We start from the raw sequence: 17,824 nt of genomic DNA on the forward strand, positions 1-17,824 counted from the left end.
CTTCAGCCATGCAGTTTCTTTCCCTAACCTCTCTCTCACTTTGCAACATTCCAAAGAGTAGTTATTTTCATAAGTACTGTTTATGCCTTAGTACAAAGCGCCTATTCTATGGCCGGCCAATGGCAGTCTCCAGGAACACTTCCATATTTATTCAGAGGAGTTACCAGGTCTGGTCCGGGACCAACAGCTCTGTTACAGCCAGGCAGAGGGGCAGCAGCGGGGCTTACAGATCATGAGCAACATAAGTAACGGCTGCCTTGGTTTTGAGGCAAGTTACTGTCAGTCGGGGCCCAGAGATAAGCCCCTGATTAAGTGAGCTTGGATGAGTAAACAGAGCCGGGGACCAAGGGTCTAGCTGACTTCCTGAAAGCTAGGTGTTTGTTTCTCTTTGGAGCCAAGATGCATTCCACTGTTAAAGGAAGAGGGGTGGGGAGCTGCGAAATGACCCTGGTTTTTGTTATTGTCCCTTTCGTGCTGTTCTTTTGCCCAATTTCCTGGTAAATATCATCCATGCCAGGAAGACAAGTGCTGCTGCTTCTAACACAACCAAAGAAGGCAGCCGAGCTGGGCTGGTGAAGTTACAGCCAGTCCGTCTTTAGGCTGGGGCTAAAAGACCATAGGTACACAATTCTGGCTACAGCTGATCATTTTCAGGCTGGCGCCCTGTTAGCACGGACTACAGGGAGGAGAAGGCAAGATGGCTAGAAGATGCTAAGTGGTTTTCAGTAACAGTTCCTTATTACCACTCTGTCTCTTGACCCGGAACTCAGATCTCTGGCTTTCAGTGGACGACCTTCAGCCCAGTTCCTAGAGTGGAATGTGCAACAGAGCCAGAGGCGTCAGCCCATCACCCCGCACTTAAAAATACCTGCAGGAGTGAAGGACATGTGAGCAGAAGTTTTGTTTTTAAAAAACACAAAAACTGGGACTTCCCTGGTGCCAGTGTTTTAGAGTCCACGCTTAAACTGCAAGGGGCACAGGTTCAATCCCTGCTCAGGGAACTTAGATCCTGTATGCTAAGTGGTGTGCTCCCGAATTGCCCCCAAAAACAGAAAAAAACACACAAAAAAACCGCACAAAAACTATTTGACATCCTGGAATCCGTGGGACTGTACAATCTATGATTGAGTGAAACTTCTAGACACCTGCAGTAAAACAGAAATGAAGTTTATGTCTCCCAACTGTAGTCTGCAGGGTCAGAAACACAACACATCTCCTCTCATTAACAGTCCCCTGTCACTCAATAGATCATTCTTCTCTGTCCATGTGACAATGAGTCAAAGACGAAGAGGCTGGTAGCAAGGCAGGACTCAATCCCTCTGGTTCTAGAACCGGAAAGGGCAGGATGGAGACACTCCCCAGCAGAACTCATGGGGGTGGGAGGTGGGGGGTGGCTTTGGTTTTGAGGGGAGGAGCTGCTTTTTTCAGTGGTAGCCACTCAAGCTTTTTTACAGAGCAGAGATCCTTTCATCAAGCAAGAGTCTTCCTGGAAATTCAGCTTAAGGAAGTCAACTACAAGGGAAAAGTCCTATGCAAGAAACATAGACTACGGACTACAGTGTTATTCATACCAAAAAACAGAGAATAAGCTAAAGAGCCAATTACCCAACTGGGGAGTGGGTAAGTATAGGCTAGCATAACCATTTCAAAGAATAATTAAGTAGCAACGTGCAGAAGTGTGTATGATTAAAAACTAAGCGAACAAGAGGATTTCAGAGGGTTTCCACGCAGGCGATGGGGCTGGAGACCCATCCTTCTGCTACTACCTTACACTCATCAGTCGACGTTGAGGCCTATGAATGGGAGGTTGATAAAGAGCAGGAGGTTGCATGGCCTGAAATGAATTCCTCATACATTTCCTACTAACTGTGAAGGGGAAAAAATAGCTACTCTGCACTGAATAACCCAGTGGACACCACCTAACCTAAGTCACCAAGTTAACACCCCACTAAGAGGACAGGGTGCCGTGGGCCCTTTACATGATGCACTGGGAAGGGCGTGTTTTTCCTATAGTTAATACTAGCCAAAAAGACCCAGCCTCCATCAAACCACGAGTAGACGTCAGGCAAACCCAAATGGGAAAATTCTACCAAACAACTGTTCTAAACTCTTGAGAAAGGTCAACGTCTCCAAAGACAAAAAAAGCTGAGGAACCATTCCAAAGTAAAGGAGATCCTTGAGACAAGACATCAGGGTCTCTCGGTGACCCTGGACTGGGAAACAAAGAAGAAAGGCCACCACTGGGACAAACTGGTGACGTTGAAATACAGACGACAGATGAGAAAACAGTGCGATATGCCTGTTAAGTTTCTTCATTTTGATAAATGTCCTTATTCTTAAGAATTACACACTTAAGTATTTAGGGGTAAAAGGAGCATGACGTGGGCAACTTACTCTCAAATAATTCAGGGGGGAAAAAACGTATGTACATACAAAGAGAATGGAGAAGGAGAGGGTGAGCATGATAAAGCAAATCTGGTGAAATGCCAACAAGCTGGTGGACTGGCGTGAAAGGCGTACAGGAGCTCTTTGTGCTACGCTTGCAACTTTTTTCAAGTTTGAAATCACTTCAGAATAAAGTTACAAAAAAAGGCTATCTGTGCCACAGTTACAACTACAAGAATTTTACCTTCTTGCCAAAAGATACGAAAGGATGCATAGGGAAAAGCAGAATGTCTATTTGGCATGACCCAGGGTGGGGGTGGGGGGTTGGGGGTGGGTGACATTTTCTTCTCATTAAAAAGAAGTACTGGTTGCCAATCATGTTGCTTGAGACACACACACACACACACACACACACACATCCAACAACAGCCAAATAACTACGAGGGGAAAAGTTGAGTATGCCATGGGAGGTGTAGGGGCTTCCAAAGATCGTCTAAAGTAGAGATGTGTGGTTGAGTCATCCCAGGGCTCCCCACTGCCCCTGGGAGCTGTCTGCCATGGAGACTCAGACTAACCTGGCTGCTCCCCAAGAAGACATACCTTCATCCCGGCTTCGTTGATCAAGTTCTCACTCACGATCGCGGCAGTTCCCAAGGTGGAGTTAGACACCCTGGGGGCTGTGGTGTTCATCGGCTTCACGGGATGAAGTCTGGAAGAGAAGGGGGAGAGGACCCTTAGACCTGCGGGAACCACAACACGGAGGGACCACCTCTCTCAGGGGGTGGCAACCATCGAGGCAGGCAGCAGGGGAGCCTGGAGACATGCGTGCTCACACCTCCGCCCTGGAGCCCTGCAGAGCTCCAACAGACAAGCCAGCTTCCCACCGGGAGGGGTTTTTATAGAGTAAGCTGTCCACCGGACTGGCTTTTCCCACTCAAGTCTCAGCTGGTCTCTGAGACCAGGAAAGAAAACTCGGCTCCTGATGCTTCACTGCAAGGAGAGCTCCATATCAGACAGGGCAGGACAATCCCCACTCTGCCTCTGAGGATGGCCGCTGCTGCGACTTTCTTGCTCCAAGCAAGAGGGGGAGGGAGGAGGGGCTCCATCCTCCAGCGGGGGGCCGTCCAGCCTGAGGGGGAGAGGGCGCCCAGTGAGGAGGCTGGCGGGTCAGCAGCCTCTCCAGCCCAGAGGACGGCCTTCCCAAAGACGCCCTGCTGTCAACACCGGGGCAGGGTGGGGGACATACACCACCAGGACAGCTATGCGTGAGCAAGCCCTCACGCCGGAGACAGAAGCAGGGGTGGGGAGTCGGGGCTGGGGGGCTGGCGTACACTCCCGAGGACGGTCCCCCCGCTCCACACCGGCTCTCACCTGTGCTTGGCCGGCCTGCTTCCAGCACTCGGCTGTGTCTCTGAGGGGGAGACCCGGGCCTGAAGAAGCGGCTTCCTCTTGCCGGGATTTTCCACGTTACCCGCGGAGCCCTCGGCTGTTGCTTTTTTTTGAGATTCTGCTGTATTGGTGTGGGGGGTGTCAGAGTGTGCAGAGCGGGGAAAGGAGCGTGTGGCAGGAAGCGGGGGAAGGGTGGGGGAGCTGGACACAGGGGACCCCAGGGCAGCGGCTGGAGGCCGAGGCGGGCTCCCATCTCCGGCTGGTCCTGCCTTCCCACCATCGCCGCCGGGGCCTGGGGTCTGTTCTGCAGAAGCCGGGGCGGGCGCTCTGGGTGCTCCTGGCGTGGGGTCACGCAGGCTTCCTGCTGCTGACCCGCCAGCCTCCTCACTGGGCGCCCTCTCCCCCTCAGGCTGGACGGGCCCCCTGCTGGAGGATGGAGCCCCTCCTCCCTGGCCTGCCACCAGGGCCGCCCCTCCGCCGTCTTCAGGCTGATCGCCTCTCTCGTCCTCCGACTCGACCTCGGGGATGGAGGGCAGGGTCAGGTCCAGATGGGCCACGCCTGGGGGCTTGGCCTCGCAGGGGGCCTGGAGGCCCCGCAGGGGGTCGGACAGCAGACCTTCGTGGTCACTGGCTTTGCTCTGGTTCCGTGCCATCCGGGTGTCATCTCCCTGACTCCTGAGGAGGGGACCAGCCCTCCCTGAGCCGGTCGCCCGCTGGGGACCCCCTGAGAAGCTCCCCTTGGAGGAGGGGCGGGGAGCGCCAGTCGCCAGGGCCGCGGGTCCAGTCGCGGCCGCCCCCTCCTGGGAGTCTCCCGTGTCCATCGCGTTTCTGGGAGCTGCCCCTGGTGCCGTTGGCTCCTGTGGGGGCCCTCTGTCCCCATGGACCAGCCTGGGGGCCTCCTCCCCGGCCTCTTCCACAGAGAGCTGCTTGGAAAACAACGCCTGCTTCTTGGTATCCTTTCCACTGTCACGGGCATCCGGACCCATCTCTTCATGTCCCTGCGTCGTCGCGGAGTCGGGTGTGGGGGCCGACTCCCCCGTGTGGAGAGGGGGGGCCGTTTCTTTAACTGCAGGACTCAGCCTGCCACCGCCACCTGCGTCCTTCGCAGAGTCTGGGTCCTCCCTGCTTGGGGGCTTTCCAGCGGGGCTGCCCCTCCTGCCTCTCCTGGGCTCAAGAGCAGATACTACTTCTCGGGCCTCGTCTGATGAAGCGATATCACCTTGTTGTTCTTGCCAGGGAGACCCCAGAAGCCCTCCTTCTTGTCCCTCTTCAGGCTGTGTACGGAGAGACTGTGCCAGGTCGTTAGTACTGGTCTTCCCTGGTGAATAGTCTTCCCTCTCTCCAGTCACTGGAACGGGTGTCTGCTTGGAAAGTGAGCCCGCAGCGTGGGGATCAATATTTGGAACTCGGGTCCGAGTCTCCTTTTCCAGCTCTAGTTCTAGGAGCGAAGGCGGTTCTTTGGAGCCAGCTTGGCCCGGGTCTGCAGAGGGCCAGTTCTTAATTGGGGTGGATGTGGAGATGGGGGCCGCTATGGGAGAGGAGACAGAGGAGGAGCCCGAAGGGGACTCAGAGGACAGTGTCTCTGAGTCACGCTCCAGTTTAGAAGAGACAGGTATCTGCCCAGAGCCGGAAGCGAGAGTGGAAAGAAAGAGGCGAGAGTTAGTGGAAGGAGGGGGCCTGGGTGCGGGCCGAGCCTCTGGAGACACTTCTGGCCTGCAAAAAGGACAAAATAAAACCTGCAGGTCAGTTGCAGATGCAACATGAGAGGCAAGAGATGTGTAAAACTATAGTCTTTCCAAAGACAAGAACTCTTTTTTTTTTTTAATATATATATACTGGGGGCAGTACCTTCAGAAGTTAAAGAAGGAACACCAATATATATACATTTTTAAATATATATTGGGGGCAGTACGTTCAGAAGTTAAAGAAGGAACACCAATATTTTTTTTAATATATATTGGGGCAGTACCTTCAGAAGTTAAAGAAGGAATGCCAATACTTAACCCATAAAAGGCAAGCTTTTATCACCAAGCACATCTGCTACAGAAAGGTCTGTTGCAATAGAAACAGAAAGGTCCTGGGAAAGCAACAGCCTGCAGTCTCTTCTGGTGATAAAAAAAACCATCTGAAAAAACTCAAAGCCATTCGAGGCGCACCACAGGGCAAGAGGCAGATTTTGAAGGGGAACTCTGTGTGTGTCTGTGTCTCTGTCTGTGTGTGTCTGTGTCTGTGAAATCAAAATAGGCAGAATCTCAAAAAAAAGTCTCTCCCACCCCAGCCAGTAGGAATATCATGACAGTGAATATGAGTCATGCCGAAAAGCAGAAGCCCCAAGGCTCTTGCAACAAGGTGCAGAGTGAACACACAGAGGACCACCCAGGCACACTCGACAGGGGACCAAGGGGCTCTTGTGTCAGCAAACCCACACCAAAGTGCAAGGAGGAGAGAATACATCTGTCTCCAACGAAATACGCAGGAAGAGTGGACTGATTCCCAGTTTGGCACACACCACCACCACGAAAACCTGTTGTTTTTCCCAGACCCTGACACTCAGAATCTGCTACAAAAACCTGGGTGCTCCACTGAGCTCTGCTTATCTCACTGAGATGGACAGACCAGTCCTGCATACTTTTGCTAGAAGCAAAAAATATTTGCAGGGGAAACACTTGTGGCCAAGATATCTGGGGCAAAGATACTTATGGGGGATAGGCCAGACAAGGGACAGACCACGCCTGCTGGCAGAGGCCCCGGGCTGGGACACACAGGGGCTGGCTAAGAGCAACTTAGACTAGTAAACCCCCAGCTGCTACAGGGACCACCATAGACCAACAAGCAAGGCCCGCTCTACAGTAGGCCTGGCTGCCAGGGCCCCCACAGGGAGGGCCGAGACTCACCGGGGTTTCACAGCTCTGGTCTGGGGAGCCCTGGGCGAGAAAACAGGTGGGACAGGCGCAGCCTTGGGCTCTGGGTCAGCTTCTGGTTCTGGGAGCTGCTTGTCTTCAAAGGGGTTTGGCGCTTGGCCTAGTCCGGAGGCAACAGGCGCAGCCTCTTTGTCCAATCTCTTCACAAGGTCATCGGCAGGCCCTGGCTGGTGCTCCCCGGCCCTGAGCGCAGCGGGCACTCCCTCCCTCTCCTTCCCAGAGGCGGCAGCAGGAGGGCTTTCGCCCTCGCTGCCCTTGGCCGTGTCCTTCCTTCCCGGCACCAGGAAGAGCAGAGTCGGCTTCTTGTTCTCCTGTTTCTTGCTCTCTTTGGTTTCCTTTGCAGCCTCCAAGGTTGCTGGGGCCGCATTCTCCCCAAGGTCCCTGCTGACCTGTGGCTGGTAGGATGGCAGGGACACAGACTTGAGGGCGTCCTTTGTGGAAGACTCGGAAGGCACCGCGCCTACTTCTCCAGGCTCTCTCCAAGGCCGAGAGGCCAGGTTTTCCATAGATGAGAACCACCGCTTCTTCCTGAGGTCTTGGGGGGATGGGGAGGGGGACGGGGAGCTGTCCTTGGTCTCGGTCTTGGCCTCGGGCGGCTCCGCGTAGACGTGGTTCCCATTGATACAGACGTTCGAGCGGGAGAGGACATCGTTCTTAGACCGGAGGCCGCCCAGGAAGGAGAGGCCTTCCTTCTTGGGGAGACTGAAGCTGACCTGGTTCAGCTGCTTAGGATCCGCGCTTGCTGTCCTCTTGTGAGACAAGACTGCGGGGAGAAGACCCAAGAACCAAGGGGGTTAGAAATTAAGGGAAAGCAGCACCTGAGTCCTTTTTTTGGTTGTCACAGCTGAGCGGGGTGTGCTACTGGCATCCAGCAGGCGGAGGCCAGGATGCTGCTAGAGATGCCGCAAAATACAGGAAGGCTCCAGTAACAAAGAGCTATCCACCCCAACTGTCAGTGGTGCTGAGGTCAAGAAACTCTGCAAGAACCAGGGAGCAGGGCAGCGCTCTTGGCTGGGTTACAGAATCTGGCCAGTAGTAGGGAACTGGTCACTGAATTTTAAAATACCTAGTTAATTCAGAGTTAATGGAATTGGATTCCTCAGCTTTCATTAGGAATGTATTTCATGGAAGCTCAATATAATACCTGGTGAATTGATGAACTATCAGAATTATTGTAAGGTTCTATGGTTTTATCCTTTATCTAAAAACAAAAAAGCAAAACAAAAATATTGCATGCCAGCCCCAAAAGCTTATACGAATGCTCAACAGTTATAGAGCCAGACATTATGAGAAAGGAATTTACACATTCCTAGAAACTAGAGGGGAGAAGGCAATGGCACCCCATTCCAGTACTCTTGCCTGGAGAATCCCATGGATGGAGGAGCCTCGTGGGCTGCAGTCCATGGGGTCGCTAAGAGTCGGACACAACTGAGTGACTTCACTTTGACTTTTCACTTTCATGCACTGGAGAAGGAAATGGCAACCCACTCCAGTGTTCTTGTCTGGAGAGTCCCAGGGACGGTGGAGCCTGGTGGGCTGCCGTCTATGGGGTCGCACAGAGTCGGACACAACTGAAGCGACTTAGCATCAGCAGCACCAGAAACTAGAGGACTTAGAGAAGGCTTCCTAACCTTAGTTAGTACTCTTTAGTACCCACCATCATCATCACTATGACCATTGGCACCAGCACCAGCATCTCCAGCACCATCAGTAAAAGCACAGTCCCCACCATTATCATCACCACTACTGTAACCACCACCGTCTACACCATCCCCCAACACCATCCCCATCACCATTACTGTAACCACCACCATCTACACCATCCCCACCACCATCATCATCACTACTGTAACCACCACCATCTACACCATCCCCCCGCCACCACCAAGATTTGTTCGTTTCTTCTCTCCCAAAGCAAAGGAGGGGGAGAAGCCGAGTGAGAAGGAGAAGGAGGAGACTCACCATCCAAGGCAGAGGAGGACTTGTCCTCGTCATCGTCCTCCCACCGGGACTCGAAGTCTCCAGGACGAAGCATCACTTTGTCTGACTTTGAGGTCGGCAGGACAGACATGGACTGCGAAAGCGGCGTTCTCTGCAGGTTGGACTTGGAAAACAAGGTCTTGATCTTTGACTTCTTCTTCTTGTCTTTGGAAGGAGACTCGTCATCACTGTCAGCCAAGGGCGTCACGTGGGGGACAATGGCTGACACCGTATCAGACGCGCTCTCCTTATTCTTGCCCTTGATCTTGTCCTTCAGTTTCCCAAACGGGTTCCGAGACTTGTCTTTCATGGAAAGGTCAAACATGCTCGCAGTCATGTTGTTTCTCATGAACTGGATGTCAACCTCAATTTCTCCTCGCTCTTTATCCTTCTTTCCCGGTTTGGATTTCAAGGTGTACCACCTAGGAGGAGAAAGGCTGAGAGGTTACCTTTGAATTCAAGAGCCTAAAACAACACTCACAGTCCTTTATGTGGTGTCTCCTCTCTGCTACTGCCAGCCTCATATAGAAACACATGCTATGCTCCCTCCTTTGGAGAATGGGGGGAGAGGGGAGGGGAGGGGAGGGCAGAACTCGTAGTTTTATTTCCAGGAAGACATCCACTAGGCAGTACAGGATCTGATTCTGTACTTAGTGTATGAGTGACAGTCACTCAGCCATGTCCGACTCTTTGCAACCCCACAGACTGTAGCCCGCCAGGCTCCTTTGTCCATGGAATTCTCCAGGCAAGAACACTGAAAAGGGTTGCCATTTCCTTCTCCAGCGGTACTTAGTGTATAGTCACCTAAAATCCTGATTGAGTAGAGAGTTATTTTCAAGAATAATATACACATTCCATCAAATCATTTCCTATGACTGGCTCTGACTGGTTTCTTCCTTCAAAGGGGTAAAACAGTTACAAAGATAAAGTGCAAATTTACAAGAGTATCTCAGAGAAAAGCAAGAGTTTGTAGAACAGTCCCTGCCAGGGAGTAATGGAAACTGCAAAACAGAGTGAAAAATAACTATTTTTTTTAAAAAGGGTGAAATGAAATAAGCCAGAAACAAAGTGACAAATACTGCGTGATGCCAGGGATGTGAGGCTTTCCCTGGGTGAAAGTGTTCCTCGCTCAGTTGTGCCCGACTCTTTGCGATCCCATGGACTACACCCTGTCAGGCTCCTGTGTCCATGGATTTTCCAGGCAAGAACACTGGAGTGGGTGGCCATTCCCTTCTCCAGGGGATCTTCCCGACCCAGGGACAGAACCCGGGTCTGCTGCATTGCAAGTAGATTCTTTGCCGTCTGAGCCACGAGGGTAGCTTAAGGCCCCTCGACGAGTCAAAATCAGAGACAGGAAAGAGAATGGTGGGTGCCAGGCGCTGGGGGTGGGGGCGAATGAGGAGTTAGTGTTTCACGGGTACAGAGTGTCAGCTGGGGGATAAAAAGTTTTGGACCTGGGTGGTGGGGAAAGCTGCACAACAATGTGAAAGTAAGTAATGCCACAGAGCACAAAACATGGTTAAAATGGTCACTTCTGTTACGTGTATTTTACCACAATGGGAAAAAACAAGAACCTGAGAGGAGGCTCTCATCTCCAGCTTAATGATCAGAAAAAGCAGTTTCAAGCATGATTCCAGCATTTCACTTGGTCCTTTGCAAGCAACCTCACGATACGGCAAATGATATTCTATCAGCCCATGAAAGACAAACTGCAGAGGAAGGAAACCTCTCCTTGGCGTGTTCCATCGGGTGAATTGCAAAAATATGAGCCCAGTAAATGGCACGATTTCCACTGAACAAACAACTCCACATACAGGGCCTCCCCACAGCCACCCCCGGGGTCACACTCACACGCTGAGAATCACACTCTGAGGCTCTTTTCGGTGACCTATTTAAGAGCTGAGGGCTATGGACTTTAAGGAAATGATGGTTTTGCCCAAATAAACACAATTTCCTCTTTCACCTTCAGCTTGTCTTACTCACCCAGTGGATTGCTGCCCCCACTGTCTTAGCTCATTCTGCACTTAAAGGCGCAGAGGGAAGCAGAAACACACTGAGAAATGTCCTCCTTTAAGTCTCATGAGAATGGCATGAAGTGGACAGTATACCCACTTTACAGATATACCCACTTTACAGATGAGGAAAGTTGAGGCTCACAAGTTAGGTAACTTGTACAAGGTCTTGCAACTGTTAAAAGGCACAGCCAGGACTTTGAACCAGCTCTGCAATCTCCCCAAAGCTCCTTTCTCTACACCAAGATTCCAACTTAGCACTCTCTCTGAACTCATCCTGGCTGGGCCATCTTTTACGATACACAGGGAAAAATAGGGCTGGAATTAACATTCTTTTTGAGGGAGGCTTAAGCTTCCAATTTAAATGTTCTAAGTCAAAAGACAAGAAGGGGGAAAGCCTCTATCGCCGACCTCAGCCCTAAGTCACAAGGTTGTATCTAAAGGCCAGACTTATACTGGGTTGGCAAAATACAACCAAGACCTGAGAACATGGTGGGAGCTGCAGTTTTGGATCTTTAGAAGAAAGCGTTTAGGATTTTCAAAGCTACAGTTCACAGCTGGAGGGGAAGGAAGATGCACAGGCTTTACAGACAGCCTCACCCGCCAGCCTGGTGTCTTTCCATTACACCTCCAGGGCCTCTAGGAGAACAGTTTGCATATCTGTCATTTAGATGTTGAGAGGATTATTTGTATCTTTCTCTCCTGACAGTCATGTGCTGACATGGTAGCCTTGGTGATGAGGAGTGGCTAGCCTTAGTAAATACCAAGGGTAGGCACCTGAAAAGGGGAAGTTGCTGAGAGCTGAACTCGGAGGCTCAAATGACTACACAGGCTACAAGGGAAGACCTCACTTCTCCACCAGGGCCTCCTCCCAGCTCTTTCACACAGTCTCTCTGCTCACCCTCCCAGGGGATGCAGAGACTCCCGACCTTCAAAGAATACCACTTGCCCATTCCCCTGGATGGGGCTGCCTTCCCCAAAGTATCAACACCAAAGCCTATTTATTCTGAGTGAAACTGCAGCCAACCCCAGGATCCTCCCCGAGGGCCTATTACCACCTGATCCATGGGTTCAGTCCCTGGGCACAAGAATGGGATTTGTTTTGGAAATTTCCAACACCACCAGGAGGTGTGAACATGCACTTTTGACTGTTTCTGTCGCTTATTTTCACCAGCAAACCCCAAACCAAAAGCCAGATAGCTAAGAACAACCACTGGGCTATTTAAGGATGTGAAAGGCAGGCTGAATCACAGGCAAGGAGGCAGCCCCCTCTCAATCTGTGCTGGATTTATCAAAGCTAGAAAGGAAGACAGGAACCGTTTCAGCAACATTATCCTGACCATTAAATCCACACAGCTGAAGCAAGGGAGTTTTGAAACAAGCATAACTTGATAGTTCATGAAAACCATGATCCAGAAATGTCTCACCCTAAAAAATTTCAAACCAGGACATATTTGTGGGTTTCAACACTGAAGCATCGGTTCAGTTTTTCAGTGTTTCTGTGAGTTTGATTTTCAGTGCACTTAATTCCAGCATGTCAGGGAAGTAATTCATAAATAATCAGGTCCCAGAGTGGCCACATAGCATGTGATGTCAGCCTGGGTAGGACCCAGCACCACCCTTCACGTCAGCCCAGAAAGTTTGAGTTATCTCAGAAATTAGGGCTGGGTTTTCCCAGTACAAAGGGCAGAGTACAGACAGAAAGCCATAATTCTAATGCAGAAGGTTTATTTTTAAGCCTCTATTCTTAAAAAAAATCCTGCAACCTAGCAAAAAAGTGAAAAGTAAAAGGATCCCCTCTATAAGCAGTCATCTTTACTTATAATTAAAATTTAGTTCTTCCAAAGTTAAGAGGATCTTTGAATATACAGCAAGTGATAGGACACACATATAAACTATATTGTAAAGTAATAACAGCAACTGTGATTTTACAATGATGCTTTTACAGAATGAAGATTTTCAAGAAGACTCGTAAAAAGAACTTTTCTTAACAAATGTAAGTTTCTGATAGCCTTTAGAGATAAGACCACGAAACCAAGTAACAAATGACAAAAATTTTGCTGTGCTGTGCTCAGTCATGTCTGACTTTTTGCGACACCATGGACTGTAGCCCTCCAGGCTCCTCTGTCCTGGAATTTTCCAGGCAAGAATACTGGAATGGGTTGCCATTTCCTACTCCAGGGGATCTTCCTGACCCAGGGATCAAACTCTCGTCTCCTGCATTGGCAGGCTGATTCTTTATCACTGCACCACCTGGGAAGCCCAATAAATGACAAAACTCGACTGAAAAACCTGTTTGCTTCATCCAGATCAACAGGAATCAATTACATGGAACTGACTGAACTGATGAGTATGGTTTACAACTTTATGACTTTGTGGAAACTATACTAACTTTAATCTTTGTTTCACAGAAAAACCTTTTCTCCTATGCTATGACCTACAACAAATTGATAAAGTATACCTCTGTAAACAAACAAATGAAAAAGTAATAACAGGCATAGGGTAAAAATCCAATCATACAAAATGGTCCAAAAGGAAACTTTAATCTCCATGTCCCTCAGTCAGGCGAGGTGTCAGTAATGCCTAACGCAGGAGCCGCGTTAGGCATTACTGACAGCGAGGCTCTTGGGAATAAACATTCAAGCAAAAAATGCCTGTTATCCAAACAGGCTGCCCAACTGTTTGGGGGTTTTTTGGTTTGGGGTCTTCTTGGTCAAACATAAGACAAGGCTAAACAGCTAAAAATACAGAAAAGTTCATTTCAGGCTTTTACCCTTTCAAAAAGATGTCTTATGAAGAAAGCAGCAAGGGAATGTAAAAAAAGAAAAGGAACAGGGTACAGGAAGGAAAGCATACAGAATGCAGGACACAGGGCCTGCCTCCCAAGGGGCCTGGCTGGGGGACTGGAGTCCAGATACGCATTGTCAAATCTCCTGGGTTTTTAAACACTCAGGTTTTGAAACGGCTAAAACAACCCAACCATAAGCAATTCTCAGGGCTGGTTTGCCTCAGCATGTAGGTTTCTCAGGACAAGGAAAGATGATCCCAGGGGCCCTCCATCGGAATGTGGGCAGTGTGGTTTCTGCTCTGGGGAAATGAAAGCTCTCGCAGTGCATCCCAGCAGACGTGCGGGCTTACGGTTGTGTAAAGGACGGGCCGGTATGCCTCCAAAATAATCTGTCTGCAGCTGAAGCAGACGTGTTTTTTCCTTTAAAACATTCCACAGGGTAGACAAAGGAAAAAAAAAATGACAGCTTCAGAGGTCCAAGGCGGAGACAGGGAAATAATGGCTACAAAGACGTGGTCCATGTGCTCTGGCACATCGGCCACTGGAAACACAGAGCCAAGAGGCCAGACAGTGGGAGAGGGGACCGGCTCACCCAACAGTCACGGAGTGTCTGTTACACTGAATCAAAGGCTATTTTTTCTTTCTGATTATGAAGCGTGAGAAAATAATTTAACATGAAAAGAAATTCCTGCGAGCGTATACAATTTCATCACAGATAAGGACATGTGTGAAGTCACTCAGTTGTGTCCGACTCTTTGTGACCCCATGGATTGTATGTAGCCTGCCAGACTTCTCCATCCATGGGATTTTCCAGGCAAGAATACTGGAGTGGGTTGCCATTTCCTTCTCCAGGGAATCTTCCCGACCCAGGGCTCGAACCCGGGTCTCCCGCATTGCCGGCAGACTCTTGACCCTTTGAACTACCAGGGAATCCCACAAATAAGGACTGTCATACACAAAGAGAAGGAAATGGCAACCCACTCCAGTATCCTTGCCTGGAAAATCTCATGGACAGAAGAGCCTGGTGGGCTGCAGTCCATGGGGTCGCAAAGAATCGGGCATGACTGGGCGACTAAAACTTACACTTATACACAAAGAAGTTTCTCAGCTAAGTGAAATCCCAAGGGGCTATAAGAACCACCTACTTGGGGACCCGGCAAAATGAATTAAGGCTCTACCCTCCCATCAGACATAGGAAGCTCCAGGAAATACAAAGGCAAAGACGACCACCAGCTCCTTGTTTTAATGTGTTAGTGTTCGTTTCAAGGGATCCTGTCTATATGGGCTCCAGGGTCAAGGGTGGACCGCCTAGTTCCCTTCCGGTGCAATATCTCCACCCTGACTTGTAGCATGAGTCATCCCCATGGTAACTGAACTTCAAGACACAGGGGATTACGGCCTCGGGTGAGGGGAGAAGCAGGAAGAACAGAACAGCACCTGAGTTTCATGTGTTTGAGATGGAGGATGCACTTGATGGAAAAATTTTAAAAATCAGTTCCTTCACTGTCTTCCCTGAGGAAGAAAAATAAGGCTGAGAATCTCGCAAGGTCAGCAGAGGAGGATATCTAAAAGGGGTTGTAAGAAGGAGTGACTCCACGTGGGTGAAGTGTCCAGACTCTTCTCTTGGTAGTACAGAAGCAATGCATAGCAAACAGGGACAAAGACGTTTAAGACCTATAGAACGCTTGTGGGATGTACCCGGCAGAAGCTAAGCAGTTTAACAGGTTTTGTTACTAACCAAGATAGCTGGTCCTCATTACCTAACTCTGAATACAGAATCACTGATCAGCCATTCTTGCCGCCCCACTCCCCTCCCCAGATGGATTTTCCCATCTGCCCATCGCCAGCTACTTGTTGGTAAATTATGAAGATTGCAAATGGTTCGTTTTGACCCCAATCCCTGAAACAGCCATTCTGCAGCACTGAAAGGCTATCTGTAGCCACCAAATTCAATCCTTAAAAGTTAGAAAATGATACGGGAAAGGAGAGATCATATAAAAAGCAGGTTGAAAACGCTTTTGATCTTCCCATACTATTTGCTCTACAGAAAGTCCCTTAGAAAGTAATTAAAGCAGGTTATAGGGAAAAAAAATTTAACTGACTCTCTCTAATGCTAATTCAACCATTCCCTTTTGATGTATTTTCTTGAAGTCTTTTTCCTGCATGTTTTAACTGAGAGACGTCAGACAAGTCGCTTGACTTCTCTGGCTCCTCTGAAACAAAGTTAAAAGCACCTACGATAAGGTGCTTACAAAGGATGTTACAAATATTGTGTGTGCTTAGTCGCTCAGTCCTGCCCGACTCTTTGCAACCCCGTGGACTGTAGCCCACCAGGCTCCTCTGGCCATGGGGATTCTCCAGGGAATAATACTGGAGTGGGTTGCCATGCCCTCCTCCAGGGGATCTTCCCAACCTAGGGATCGAACTCAGGTCTCCCACACTGCAAGGGGATTCTTTACCACCTGAGCTTAAATGGCTTAATATATGTAAAGAGCTTAGCACAGTGCCTGGCACTTAATAAACACTTGGTGTTAGCTATGATCATGACTTGGTAATAACCAGAGAACACATGCAATTCTATTTGTAGTGTGTTAAATATAGCTCTCATACAGTCCCCACATCCACCATTTTTAATGGCTGCATGGTATTCGGGGAGTGCATGTATACCATTGTTCAGCCATGCACGTGGTTCTCAGAAGGGAATTTAAGATACCAACAGTTCAGACTGACGGTAGTCCTAGGGATCCAGACTGACACCATCAAACACAAATAACAATGATTTGCATTTGAAGGGAGTGGAGAAAAAACTCAATTATAAAATTAGTTTTTATGATACAATTTCCAAAATTAAAAAGCAGATATGATATTTCAAAATATCATGTTGTTGTTCAGTCAATCAGTCGGGTCCGACTCTTTGCAACCCCATGGACTGCAGCATGCCAGGCTTCCCTGTCCTTCATGAAGTGAAGTGAAGTGATCAGTATGTAATTCTGTAATTTATCATGAGATTTAATGACCCTCAGAACTCTTCAGAACTTCTACGGAGGTGGGAGAGAGAAGAAACAGAGGGTCCCCAAATGATTTCAGGCACATGCCAAGATGACCTAACTGGCTGAAGTGTAAGGATCAAGGCATATTTTCTAAGTTGAAAGCAATACTCCACTCCTTGTAGGTAAAGACTACAGGAAATAACCAAGCACCAGCATTTTAAGATTCACTAAGAATTAGAAAAATTGACACATTTATAAGCAGGGCAGTCTGCCACTCCTCCTATCATCTAGTTATCAATGTTCTACTTGACCATATCGTAAAAAGCCACAAATGTTAATATTCTAACACCAGATCGGGTATCTTGCCTTTTGCCTCAAGGATTTCTTTGGAAGGAATGATGCTAAAGCTGAAACTCCAGTACTTTGGCCACCTCATGCAAAAAGCTGACTCATTGGAAAAGACTCTGATGCTGGGAGGGATTGGGGGCAGGAGGAGAAGGGGACGACAGAGGATGAGATGGCTGGATGGCATCACTGACTCGATGGACATGAGTCTGAGTGAACTCCGGGAGTTGGTGATGGACAGGGAGGCCTGCATGCTCTGATTCATGGGGTTGCAAAGAGTCGGGCACAACTGAGCGACTGAACTGAACTGAACTGAATGTATTTTATGTGATCTGCCAAAGAAGGGTCTCTGTGGGGTCCTTTGTCACTCAGGCACAGAGACCCTTAAGGATGGAAAAAGGAAATGAGATGGTCTGGTTCACCACCCCCTGGCCAGGACAAAAGAAACAAACTTCAGCACAGTAGACATCAAAGAGCTTTCGGTCCTCTCTCAGCCCCCCAGACAGACTCACACTTCTTTCCTTGGGAACCCCTGGTGGGGAGGGTGTGTGTTAGTCACTCAGTTGTGTCCAACGACTCTTTGTGACCCCACGGACTGGGGCCCCGCCAGGCTCCTCCATCCATGGGATTCTCCAGGCAAGAATACTGGAGTGGGTTGCCATTCCCTTCCCCAGAGGATCTTCCCAAGCCAGGGATGGAACCTGGGTCTCCCTCATTGCAGGCAGAATCTTTACCATCTGAGCCACCAGGGGAGACTCTGCTTCCTGGTGGGGAAGCAGAGCATCTGACTCATCTGGTTATCAAGGTGAGTCCCACGGAAGAGGGGAAAAGAAAACACATACCGAGAGCATTTCAAAATCCTGTTCTAACAACAAACTTCAGTAAGAATGCCCAGTGCTGTGGGAGGCGGCACCCTTGAAGAAACAGCCCTGGGGCCCACCTGTCCCTCACACAGGACACGGTACTCCGGATTACAAGGGGCCTTTTCAGACCAGGCCTTCTGGAGGCCGTGGT

The 17,824-nt window shown here is 49.4% G+C and overlaps 1 protein-coding gene across 1 annotated transcript in view; it reads right to left on the reverse strand.

Moving 5' to 3' along the window:
* RAB11FIP1 (RAB11 family interacting protein 1) overlaps positions 1-17,824 on the reverse strand; it is a 32,070-nt gene that overhangs the window by 5,184 nt on the left and 9,062 nt on the right. The window contains exons 2-5 of the mRNA XM_052661443.1: positions 8,658-9,097; positions 6,669-7,458; positions 3,757-5,487; positions 2,986-3,094 (exon numbers count right to left, since the gene is read on the reverse strand). Coding sequence (XP_052517403.1) covers positions 2,986-3,094; positions 3,757-5,487; positions 6,669-7,458; positions 8,658-9,097 — 3,070 coding nt within the window. The remainder of the gene's footprint in view (positions 1-2,985; positions 3,095-3,756; positions 5,488-6,668; positions 7,459-8,657; positions 9,098-17,824) is intronic.

Source organism: Budorcas taxicolor, chromosome 24, assembly GCF_023091745.1.
Source record: "Budorcas taxicolor isolate Tak-1 chromosome 24, Takin1.1, whole genome shotgun sequence".
NCBI classification, from domain to species: Eukaryota; Metazoa; Chordata; class Mammalia; order Artiodactyla; family Bovidae; genus Budorcas; species Budorcas taxicolor.